This window comes from Prionailurus viverrinus, chromosome E1 (genome assembly GCF_022837055.1).
Source record: "Prionailurus viverrinus isolate Anna chromosome E1, UM_Priviv_1.0, whole genome shotgun sequence".
Classification (NCBI taxonomy): Eukaryota; Metazoa; Chordata; class Mammalia; order Carnivora; family Felidae; genus Prionailurus; species Prionailurus viverrinus.
In genome coordinates, this window is record NC_062574.1 from 25612471 (window position 1) to 25625010 (window position 12540).

Genomic DNA, 12540 nt, shown 5'->3' on the forward strand with positions numbered 1-12540 from the left:
CTGTCCTTTGGAAATGTCAAAGGTTTTGGTATAAAGTATTTTGTTTCCTTTCCCATTATATTAAATTTATCCTTTTGAATTAATGTCAATTTTTCGATCCCTTACTTAAAATCTATTGAATAACTTACAAAGAAAAGAAGGGGCCCGGAGTGTAGGGAATATTTGCAGTCCTTCAGCTTTGTGCAAGAATTAGGAACTACAGTTCCCCCGTTTGTCTAGTTTTAGAATGAATGGTTCTTTAATGGATTGGCCTATTCCAGCATTCCTGATTTAAGGTCTGTTGTAGCATGCGACAGTTTTGATGCCAGTAACATATGTGAATTAAATTAAATTGCATTGCAGGATCCAGCCGGTCCGCTCTGACCCAGTCAGCATGCCAGGGTCATCCCGTCCAGTCTCTGATCGAAGGGGAATTTCCACCGTGATTGATGCTGCCTCAGGTAGAAAACCACCTCTAAAATGTGTGCTGGAGAGTTCTGTGCATTTTAAATTTCTTTTCCTGCACAATGTAGAGAATGGTATTTTTTTTTTTTTTTGCCTTCCTCTTCTTCTTCTTTTTTTGTTTTGTTTTGTTTTGTTTTGGGATATGTGTGCATGTGTGTATGTGTGTATCTGTTAAACCAATACTGTGCCTACATTTGTTGCTAAACAATGCCATGCATTTAAGTATTGTTAAGTTTCGTGAATAATGCTGTGGGGTTGGCACTTGATTAAATGTAATGAACACGGTATTGAAGGCTACAGGGTTGATCATTGTTTTGCCTTTGATCTCTCAAATGTGGAGAAGCAACCTTGACAGAGAACGTAAATACAATATATGGATTCAATTTACTCAACCTGTTGAGTATCAAAGTGCTCGATCTGTGGAAGTAGAGTCCAAGTGCTGTAACTTAAATGGTTTTATTATTGAAAGCATAAAGTTTAGAAATTCATTAACTTAACTTTAGTCTATCTATCACAGTTATTAACCACCTATCCTTGGAACCAAGCCATGGCTATGTATCATTAGTATCTGGAAGTAGGTCTTTGCCTCTGTAGGTGATAGTTGCTGCATTAGTATTGTAAAACTGTGTTCTGCCAGGTCTGCCAAGTAATAGAACTGTTTATAATAATACATTTTTCATCTCTGAATGCATTGATAAAGAAAATAAGGACAGTGATGCTTTATATTATGGTGCAGCTGCAGAGCATCTGAAGCTAGCGTACAGCAGGGTTTCATCAAGAAAAAGTCTCTCCTGAGTGGAATTATTAAATACTCGGCATTAGTCAAACAGTTGAGTCAGACAGGATTTTAATCTATAGCAATTTCAAAATCCCCAGAGACTGCTGATTTGATTGAGGCTTAAACTGTGAAAGAAAATGGAAACAAACACAAAACTGATTTGTGAAGGTCACTTTTTAAAGACCAAAGCTTCTGTTTCTGATTCTGTGTCTGGATGTATTTTGAAGTTTGAAAGCTAAATGGTTTTGTACGTTTTCTTAGCTTTCTGATTTTTTTTCTCTCAGTGGATCGGACCTTGTGTCTGATTGAGCTGTCCGCATCCAGGGCTGTGCCTTCGTTTGTAGTGTAGACTCTTGCTTGAGAGGGCTCATACTTGTCCTTCTGCTTTCGCTTGGCAACCATGCTTGTCCCCTGGAAACAAGCACAGAAATGTGTGAAGTCTCTAGCCTTCCTTCCCTGCATTGAATGAAATATTGAGATAGGTGTCTCAAACAATAAATCTTTTTGATAGTTTCGATCTGAGAGTGCTAAGAGATCTTGCTCATCTGGAATTATCATTTAAAAATTGTGAATCCTGGAAGTGATGTATTGTAACCTAAAGTATTTTATTCAAGATTACAGTAGTAGCCTTTGTTGTAGGGGTTTAACATTCTTGAACTGCCATATTATTAATGTTTTAGAGTCAGGTGACTCCCAGTCAAGTAAAACACACATCACTAAAGCAGTTGTTGTGCGTTATTAAAAGTTGCCATATTCAGCGCTTTACTCTGAGGTAATGATACTCCACATTTATCATATAGCAGTATATCAATTTTAGCTCTTTGTAAAGATATCCTCATGCCACAGAGAGGAATATCAGTGCACTATTGGCAACCATAGTTTGATTTAAATCTGCTGCAAGAAGAGTTTTTAAAATGATGTTTAAAAAAGGAAACATCTTTGCCCTTGATTCACTCATATTTCCATCAGAGACACATTGTAGGAGATTCTAGGGTATTGTTCTACAGCTCTGAGCCTCTGCCTGAAAGTGATAATCTTTTTGAGTAGAGAAAGAGCTTCTTGGTGACTAAGCTCTGTTGTTATTTTTCTAAGCCTGTTTTCATTCCAGAAAGCCATAGTTCCTTTCTGAGACAGAGCAATGAAATGTGTGTGCTGCTTTCTGTAACTTGGAGCTAAAGAAACCCTATAGATGAGGAGTCGGACTATTATGAATAATTCTCTGCCTCTCAAATGGTTTGGATCCCTATTGTTCAACGTATTTTTTAAGTGAGTGAAAATAATATCTTGTTGGGGAAACTTAATCTACTTTATCCAGTAGGACCGGTGTTGTAACAGACTTACTTTTCTACTGATATTTAGGGAAGTTAGAGACTAAATGGTTCGGGTTCCTTATAAAAAGAAGCTCATGGGAAAATTCCGTTTTAGATTTTTCTGTTAAAAAGAGTCTAATAAATTTGTATAACTGCTCCTGAACCAGGAAGTACTTCTCTGATTATGACCATTGGAGTCAGCTGCATATTATGAAGATGCTTATCTGGAGTTCTGATTGCCTTTGCTTAGAGATAAGACCACTGTGGTGCCTCCTCTGAATGGTCTTCATGGCTTTGTCTTAACCTTCAAGCAATTTATACAATTAAATGTATTGTCTTTTTAATTGTTCTTGTGGCACATTTTATAACTATCCTTCTATTTTAGTGACAGCAATTGCTCTGTCTAAACTAGTGGTGCAGTAATTATTTTTCGTATGATTACTTTTCAGAGGCATTTAATGAAATGAAATTTAATGTGTTATGATTAATTTTTGACAGTTGTAACAATTTTCAAAATGAAAATGTTTTATTTATACTTTATTTATTTATTTATAGCATGTTATGTTTTAGAGCTCTATCTATTTATCTGGCAATGTTATTCTGTTCAAACTAAAAGAGATCAGCAGAGCATTATACCACTTTTGCTAAGAAATTTTGTTTTTATGATTTCTTGATCATCTAGTATATCTGTGCTTCACTCCTTCACATCAAAATACGTTTCCCAAAATATGTATGTTTTGCTTATTAACTTCAGTGATTGAGGCATGGCATAAATTCTATGCCTTTAGATACCTACGAACCAGCTTCTTAATGTCTCTATATAAATATGTGTATTTAGACTGGCAGAACTATAACTGCTTTATAAGTAGATGTCACTCCCACAGCATGTTTCATCTGAACTTTGGTGAGTCAAAATGTACTATCCTAGCTAAATTTTGAGTTTAGATAATTATGAGATGTTCCCTTCTTGACCAAGAAGAAGACCATTCTGGAAAGATACTTTATAGGATTTTACCCTTATACACACAGGCTACGTAGGACAAATGAGATTTGAAGGAACTACTCCATTTTTCATTAACATCAGTGTCTCCAAATCATAGATAATATTTCTAGATGAAGTACTTTCTTTCTCTGTACATTTCCTTTCGGTCAGCTATCTAAGAATTTCTTTTCATTGTTTGTTTTTTTTTATAACCTGTGTCCTTCTTTTGATAAAGATATAGGACCTCTGAAGGAAAAGTAGAAATATAGCTGCCAATATCCTATTCAAACTTTGTTTCTCATTCCCAGACCTGTAGGCTATACCTGTTGAGTAACTTAATAATAGCTCTAAAGTTGCTTTTGAGCCCTCCAGGCAGAAAGCCTAGAAAGATCTGGTTCATCCTAAGTTTGCTTCTCCTCATTTGTGGTTTTACTATGGAAATTGATGTTTACCAAGAAAGAACTCAAAGCAACTGAGATTTAAAGACAGACTCATGCCTGGTTCATATGAAGAGCAGGCCTCTTTGTCAAACTCTACTAAAGTAAACATTTTAATAGAGAAAATGTTATTGGAAGTGGTAGGAGCAGTATTTATGTACATTCCTGAGGAAGATGACAGTAGAAGGAAAATTGTGACAGTTAAGCAAAATGAGTTCTTATCCTGTAGAGTAGGCTTTGATAAATAAGGTATTAGTGTTATGTCAAGTATTTCTACAAATAAGGACAAAGTTCCAGACTTAGTATTTGATGTTCTTGACTTAAGAGGAATATTATTTTTGTTGTACAGTTGAAGTAATCTAAATAATTTCCAAGAGATTTGTTAATTCAGGAGATACTTTTTCGACACCCATTTTTTCCCATTAGCAAAGTAATTTGTGTACTGAAGAAAATGATATGCTTAAAACCCAAACTGATTTGATTTGGTGGATTTTGTAATAATTTTTTTGGGCCTGCTCTGACTGATTTTGTAACGATCATTTGTGCCTGCTTTGTGTATTTGGCATTTGATGCATCAGGCGTTTTTTTTTTTTAAAAAGGTACTTACTAGAGAAGTATGATTGGGTAGGCAACAAGGAGATTATTTAAGTCAAACCTCTGCTGGAAGGAAGGACGTTCACTTGGGGCATGCTTTTATTTTACAGAGATTTTTCTGATATGCTGGGGGAAGAATATTCCTAGGGATTATATTTCATTGTATCTATAGTTGCCATTCCAATCTGAGGCAGACAAGCTTAGTCACTGTGTCTTACTGCTATCAGAGACACAAGAGATGCTGGTGGTAAGAAGCAAAGAGATTTGTAAGAAACACCATTAGTCTTCCAATGGTGAGGCAACTTAGTGCCGTGATTTTAAAAACTAGAGCTGAATGATGAAAGCCATGACATTATAATCCTGGTTTTGAACATTTGTTGAAACTTTCAACAAGTGATGTTTCCTACCTATCTAGTCTTCTCTGCGTCTGTAAAAAGAGTTGAAGGTCCCCCACACACAAAAAAAATTGTTTTTCTTTTTTTGGCAGGGACATGTTCATTATTTCCTAAAATAATTCTCAGATATAAAGTTTTTTAGAAATACTGATATATTTCTTTGAATACGTGATGTGGCTTTCATTTAATGGACTTCCATATATTCTTTGTGATTATAAGGTGACGAAAACCCCAGGCATACTTGTACCTTGAGTATTCAAAGCCTATGTGGGATCAGTAAGAGGATTATGGATGAGGATGAAATTAAAAGAAGGCTTAGTCGTGAACTGTGAACAGTCCCTCAGAGAGGAAAAAGGAGGTCAGCAATTTTACTTTGACACTATTTATGCTTGAGACAGTTAGCAAATATTCGAATTCAGATATTAAGACTGGCTTTTTTATTAGAAAAGAGGGAGTTTATGCTTTGTTTCAACTCTAATGAACACCTACTTGTCTGTATAGAATCAAAAATAGGTGTTAGAGATTAAGAGCATAGGGAAAAGACCTGATTTTGCCATGAGGAAGGTGATCAGCCACATCTCTCTCCTTCTGACTTAAATATTCCTCTCATTCTTCTTTCTAATATTTATAGGATGTTAGAAGATGAAATTCAAGTTAACAATGTGGAAAATTTTAGCTCAGCACAATTAAGAAAAAAAAAGTGCCCCACTTGAAGATGAAGAAATTGTAAACAGAAGTAGAAGAAGCTGTTGGGAAAGCTTTTTTCTGCTGACACATTGCTTCTTTGAATAAATCTTTGTGTCAACTAAAACCTCGCCTTTGCTTTCTCTATTGCAAGCACCAAGTCCTTGACATGACTTTAAGTCTTTCCTAAGCATTTTGAGAAGGAATTGATGGAATTCTCCCTACTGTTGATACACCAGGGTGCCACATATTTACAAGGGGCTTTTTGGCCAAAAGACCCAACTTTCCTTTTTTGTACCTTTATTACTACATCTTTAATACAAGGCTGGACTGTTTATGCAGTCTGTTGCCTGAGACTGTGGTGGCAGAGGGACAATATTGGGGGCAGTATTAGAATTTGTTTAAGTCTGAACCGGGAATTCCATTTGTCTTAGTGACGTTAGTGTCAAACTGTTAGTGCCACGCTATTTTAAATTGTGTCCAAGAGCCTGAGAGGCTTATGCTTATAGGTGCCATCTATAAACTTAGAAAGAAACAAAAGAGTCTCTTTCCATTGAATATATAAGCCCAGTGAGCAATTAAAAAGCAGCCTGGGACCTCACCCGGGCAACTAGTCGGAACCAGAGCTCATGATAGTCCCCTGGATATTGTTGAAAACTGTCAGAGAAAAGCTAAAGCAAATAATCGAAGTGAAAATAATTGTTCCCAGGAAAAAGTCTTGTTTTGTAAAGTTGGTGTAGTGTAAAGAATAGAGACTAGTAACTTGTGAATCTTTGGCTCTGTTCTCAACTTTGCCTGTAATTACCTGTTTGGGAAATTGCTTCAAAACCCAAGACTTTTCTACCATAAAATGAAGGAATTGAAGTAGATTATTTCCAAAGCCCCTTCCAGCTTGAGAAATTGATAAACTTGTACTTTGGATCACCTTTGAAGAATTTTTAAAAATCAGGGTAAAATTTATATGTAGCAGAAATGTACATATCTTAATCATACAACTTGATGAATTTTTATATCTATGTATATCACTACTCAGAATAAATTAGAATGATTTCCATGATTCCAGAAATTTCCTTCATGCCCCTTCCAGTCAATACTACCTTTGAGCTAGAGATGACCACTATGAGTTTTATCATCATAAATTAGTTTTATCTATATTAAACTTTATAGATACTTTTTTGTGTCTGGCTTCTTAATGGTTTTGAGTTCATCCAGGTGTTACATGTGTTACTAGTTCCTTTTTTTACATTGCAATGTAGTAAAAATATAACACAGTTTATGTATCCATTGTCCTGGGAGCCTGGGTGGCTCAGTTGGTTAAGTGGCCGACTTCAGCTCAGCTCAGAAGCCTAGAGCCTAATCCAGGTTCTGTGTCTCCCTCTCTCTCTGCCCCTCCTCCACTCACAATCTCTCTCTCTCTCTCTCTCTCTCTCTCTCTCTCTGTCAAAAATAAACATTAAAAAAATGCTTTTATATATCCATTGTCTTACTGTTTTCTGCTTTTAGCTTATTATGAATAAAGCTGCTATAAACTTTACTGTACAAGCCTTCTTTTTTGACATATGCACTTTTTTTTTTTTACATATACATGCATATATTTTGAGCATATACCTAGGACTGGAATTGCTGGCTCAAGAAGTAGGCATGTCTTTAGCTTTATTAGGAACCTCCAAGAAGGTATTCCAAAATGACTATGCCATTTTTCATTCTTAGAAATGTATGAGCCATTCTTGTAAATGTAAACGGTAGTTTCAATTTGCTTTTCTCTGATGAATATCAATACTGAGTACCTTGAATATACTTTCTGGCCAGTTGGAGATCTTCTTTTGTAATGTACTTGTGGAGTGAACTTTTATGTGGTCTCTTGTCTTATTACATTTAAATTCTTTAAATATTTTGGATGTAGGTCTTCTGTCATATTTTACAAATATTTCCTTTTAGTTTATTGCCTTTTCACTTTCATATTGGTGGTTTTTGACAGCCAGAAGTCCAATTTTTCCACTTTTTCCTTTTATGTTTTGTGTTTTAAACAAAAATTTTTCCCCATTCCACCCAGTCTTGAGTGATGCTTTTCTCTAGTAATTGTATAGTATTGGCTTTTGCATTTAGGTATATGAACCTTTTCAAATTATTTTTTATCATGCTATAAGGCAAAGATCAAGGTTCAGTTTCTTCCATGCAATTTCTTCTGGCACTATTTATCAAAAAGATACTTTTTTCCTCCAATGAATTTCATTGCTGCCTTTTTAAAAAATCCATGTTTTTCCTGGATTCTCTATTCTGTTCCTTTGATGTGTGTGTGTGTGTGTGTGTGTGTGTGTGTGTGTGTGTGTGTATGTGTGTGTGTGTGTGTATGTGTATCTGCCTTTACACCAATATGATACTGTTTTAATATTGTAGCGTTTTAGTAAGAGATATAGCAGTTTAATATCTTCACTTTTGCTTTTCATGTCTGTCTTGGCTACTCTAGATTCTTTGCATTTCCAAACACATGTGTATGTATATACATACCAGTAATTCCTGGTGTGGTCCACTGACCTATGGAAGTCCCCAAGACACTTTTAAGGGATCGGTGCTTGAAAGCTATTTTTATGGTAATATGAAGTGATTATTGGCCTTTCTTTTTTATGCTGTGTTGATTAAGTACAGATGATGCGGAAGCAATGGTTGATAAAACTGATGGCATCTTAGCATAGTGAAAGCAGTGGTACCAAACTATGCTTGTAGCTATGGGTACTCACTCATAGTTTAAAAAAGCTACAATTACTTAAGAATGTCTATGATACAGACAAAATCATTGACATGTGAAAATTTTATTCAATTTTGCTGCTTGTATACTTCTTTTTATTATTCTATATATCACAGTTGAATTAATGAATGATAGTTGTCTTGACAAAATGCACTTGTGTGATTATTGTGAACTGAACTAGCAACTATTTTCATGGAATACTATTTTATTAGAAAGAACAACTGGCAAACTTTGTTTATTCAAACCTGGGTATTTGGCAAAAATTTTCTCAAAAATAAACAAAATAGGCCTGCCACTTCAAAGAAAACAACTGACAATATTTGTTACCAATGATAAAACTCATTTTCAATTAAAACTTGGAAAATTGAAAATCGTATATCCATGTATCTACCACTGTTTAATAAGCTCCCAATACTTAAAGACATTTCTGATGACATAGGTGGTGATATTAACTAGTGTGATATTTTTATGTCATATAATAATATAAATCCACATTTGGAGATCTGAAATATTTTCTGAAAGACCAATTTTATTATATTACAAAAGTATGTATGGGTAATGGACTCATTCCAAATGTAAGAAAGGACAAAGGATTTTCATGTAACAGACTACAAAAGTTAATTGATACCGTTTCAATTAACTTGTTAAGGGTCATCTCAAAGAACAATATTCTAAGAATCTGAAAAGGCTCAGGATCTGAATATGTTCTATCCTTCTCCAGTTACATTTTTGAGTGAGGCCAACTTGTCTTTACATACTCAACCAAAACAACATATCACAACAGATTGAATGCACAAATTGATAAGAGAATCTACCTGTTGTTTATTATAAAAGTTTCTGTCCAAAAAAGTAAAAATGACATTCTTCTCATTATTTTTCAGTTTGGAAATTTTGAATAAAAAATATCACTTATGTTAATACATAGAGAGTTTCTTGTATTTTAATGAGTTAATACATAAATGTTTTCAATGTTGATAGATATAAAATACATAAACCTTTTGTGCTCTTTGGAAACCTCAATTTTTAAGAGCACAAAAGGGTCCTGAATCAAAAAGTGTTTGAAAATCACTGAGATATAACTATATCCTCATATACATACACATTAAATGTATAATCATCTCTACAGAAATTTAGATGAGATTTCATTGGATCAAATTTTGGAGAATTGACATCTTAACAATATTCAGTCTTCTAACCCATGAACATTTTATAGCTCTCCATTTAGTTAGGCCTTTTTAATTTCTCCTACTACTGTTACATTTCAGTGTAGAAGTCTTAAACATATTTTATACAATTTACTTCAATTATTTGATGTTTTGATGCTAGTATAAATAGCGTATTGTGTTTCATTTTTCAGACTTTTTTTCATAGCATATAGACTACATAATTTTGTTTGTATGTTGACCTTGTATCCAGAAACCTCTTTTTTTTTTTTAAATCTTCCAAGTTTTTATTTAAATTCCAGTTAGTTAACATATAGTGTAATATTAGTTTCAGGTGTAGGATTTGGTGATTCATCAGTTACCTACAACACCCAGCACTCATCACGAGTGCCCTCCTTTCTAAATTCATGTATTCTAATAGATTCCTTTGGATTTTCTACTATGTAGTCATTGATCTGCAAACAAAGATGATTTTCTTTCTTTCTCATCTTTATACCTTTTATTTCTTTTTCCTCTTTATTGTACTTGCTTAGACATTCCAGCTAAATGTTGAATAGAAGTGAAGATATTGAACATTCTTGTCTTACTCTTAGAAAGAAGTTTTTAATATTTCCGTATAATGTTACATGTAATTTTTAAAATGAAAACCTACATTTGAATATTATTTCTTTATTGGAGTGAGGAATAGATGGACAAAATTCATAAAAGAATCAAACTGACATTCTAAAACTGAAAAATATACCTTAAATAAATAATTTGTGGAATGGGCTTAATAGTTGACTGGATGCAGAAGAAAAGGATCAGAGACTCAAAAACAAGTCAAAAATTATCAGACTGAAGCACAGAGAGAAGAAAATAATGAAATAAAACAACTCAGTGTGAGAAGCATGTGGGGTAATATTAAACTGTCTAATGTATGTGGTTGTTACACATGGATGACAAGGAGGGAAAGGGCAAAAAAAAAAAAAAAAAAGTGAATGGCTGAGAATTTTCCAAAATTACTTAAAGACCTGAACTCTCAAAGTTTCAAGAAGCTCACTATACCCCAAGTAGGATAAAAACAAAATCACATGAAGGCATATCAGAGGCAAACTGTTGAAATCCTTAAATCATGAAGCAATTTTAAAAACTCCACTGTATTTCTTTATTTCTTGGGTTCATATTTGGGTGAGAGTTTAGAGTTATGACAAAATTAGGGTGATTCTTAAGTTTCTTTGGCAGTATGAGATCCCCATCTCCCCAGTATGAGATGAGGAATCTTTAGGATATTCACCATTAGATAGAAGTAAAAGATATGGAAAGCCAGTATTTATTGATAAACAGGTCTGTGCCCAACACTGTGCTAGGTGCTTTTACATGGCTTATCCCACTGAATCATATTTAATTAGGATCACAGGCCCATCTCAGAAATATGCAAAGCATGGGACCTAAGACACCTAGCTCCTGATACTTAGAATTACTTAAAGTGCATTATGGTGACACCTCAGATAAGTCCAAATCTCCTTTTACCCTGACTGATCAAATATTCATTTCAAAACACTGTATGCTGAAATGAGTCACATGGGAGTTGAAGAGAATCAACTATTCAGGTGGTGAAAATGTGTGAATGCAGCTGGCAGATGAAGTTCCAGTATGATGAATTCCCAACTTGTCCTTATTGCTGCAGGCAACAACTGACAGGCCTGACTGGTCATTGGCTTTCCATTTCTGGCATTGATAGGACTGAAAATTCTTCGTGTCACAGATACTTAAAAGCTGTCCCTGTTATAGTGGATACAAACAGTGCTGGAGGGTCCTTATTGCATAGAGATGTAATCAATATGGTTTAGAGTTCTTGACCTGAACCTATAATTATCTGGATGTTATAAAGGTAGCTTGTTGTTACAGAAAATGCTTATATTCAGAACTTTGGGACTAAGTTGTGAATGGAGGGAAGAAAAATAGAAGCTTTGTCCCTCTTCCTATATTTCACAGTATTTAGGAAGCTATCATAGTAATCACAGAACAGGGTATTCTTATAGGATTAGTAGAACATTGTATCATCAGGCTTTGGGGTGCTGAAGTTTAAATCTTACCTCTGATGCAATCCTAATCCCAGAAAAAGTTGTGACTTTAATGTTTTGCAGCTTGTGGCTATGATTGTTTTGAATGCCAAAATAGGGTTTTTTTTTTTTTTTATTGAGCCAAATTCCTGGATTTGAAGTGCAGCTTTAAATAATAATACATTTTGAGTTTGCTATTTTCCTGCTGCTAAGAGTATGGTGAAAAAAGCCGGGTAAGCAGACATTACAGCATCTGTGATCCATGGGCAGGAGTGAGCAGAAGGAGATGACACTGGTAGCAGTTCTTAAGTCATTGTTTGTACTGATGTGTTTAAGTATATTGTGATCGAGATTAATTTGCCATTGAAAATAGTGGGGGAAAAGGCACAGAATGACTTAACAGGAGATGTGAATCCTGATTCCTCTGTTACTGCTTGGTTTAACATAATTCTGGATGGCATTATTATTGGATTACCCTATGGATAGGATGCCTTGAAAAAGAGGGGGGAAGTAACGTTTTATAGTAAAGGGCTCTTTAAGAACAAGAGCTGTCTTTGTATGTCTCATGTCTGGTATTGGTGCTTGGCATGGAACAGATAATCAATATTTGTTGCATTGTTGATTTCTGATAAGGCTTAAAATATACCATAAACTGATTAAAATTTAATAGCATTGCATCTTTATATCTACATTACATCACTTACACCTAGAAAATATGATCTTGGCCTAGAGTTCTTTATTAGAGTTGCCCTTAGGCTTATTGTCACTATTTCTTTGTTTGGGCCGTTAGTAAACTGTGTTATCAGTAGGAATATTTTTTTTAATTTTTTTTTTTTGATTTTTTTGAGAGACAGAGAGAGACAGAGCATGAGCAGGGGAGGGGCAGAGAGAGAGGGAGACACAAAATCTGGAAGCAGTCTCCACGCTCCGAGCTGTCAGCGCCGAGCCTGATGTGGGGCTCAAAC

At 34.7% G+C, this 12540-nt stretch overlaps 1 protein-coding gene across 1 annotated transcript in view; it reads left to right on the top strand.

Annotated features, from left to right (window-relative positions):
* Positions 1–12540, top strand: part of BCAS3 (BCAS3 microtubule associated cell migration factor) — a 628358-nt gene that overhangs the window by 356679 nt on the left and 259139 nt on the right. The window contains exon 25 of the mRNA XM_047833397.1: positions 343–440. Coding sequence (XP_047689353.1) covers positions 343–440 — 98 coding nt within the window. The remainder of the gene's footprint in view (positions 1–342; positions 441–12540) is intronic.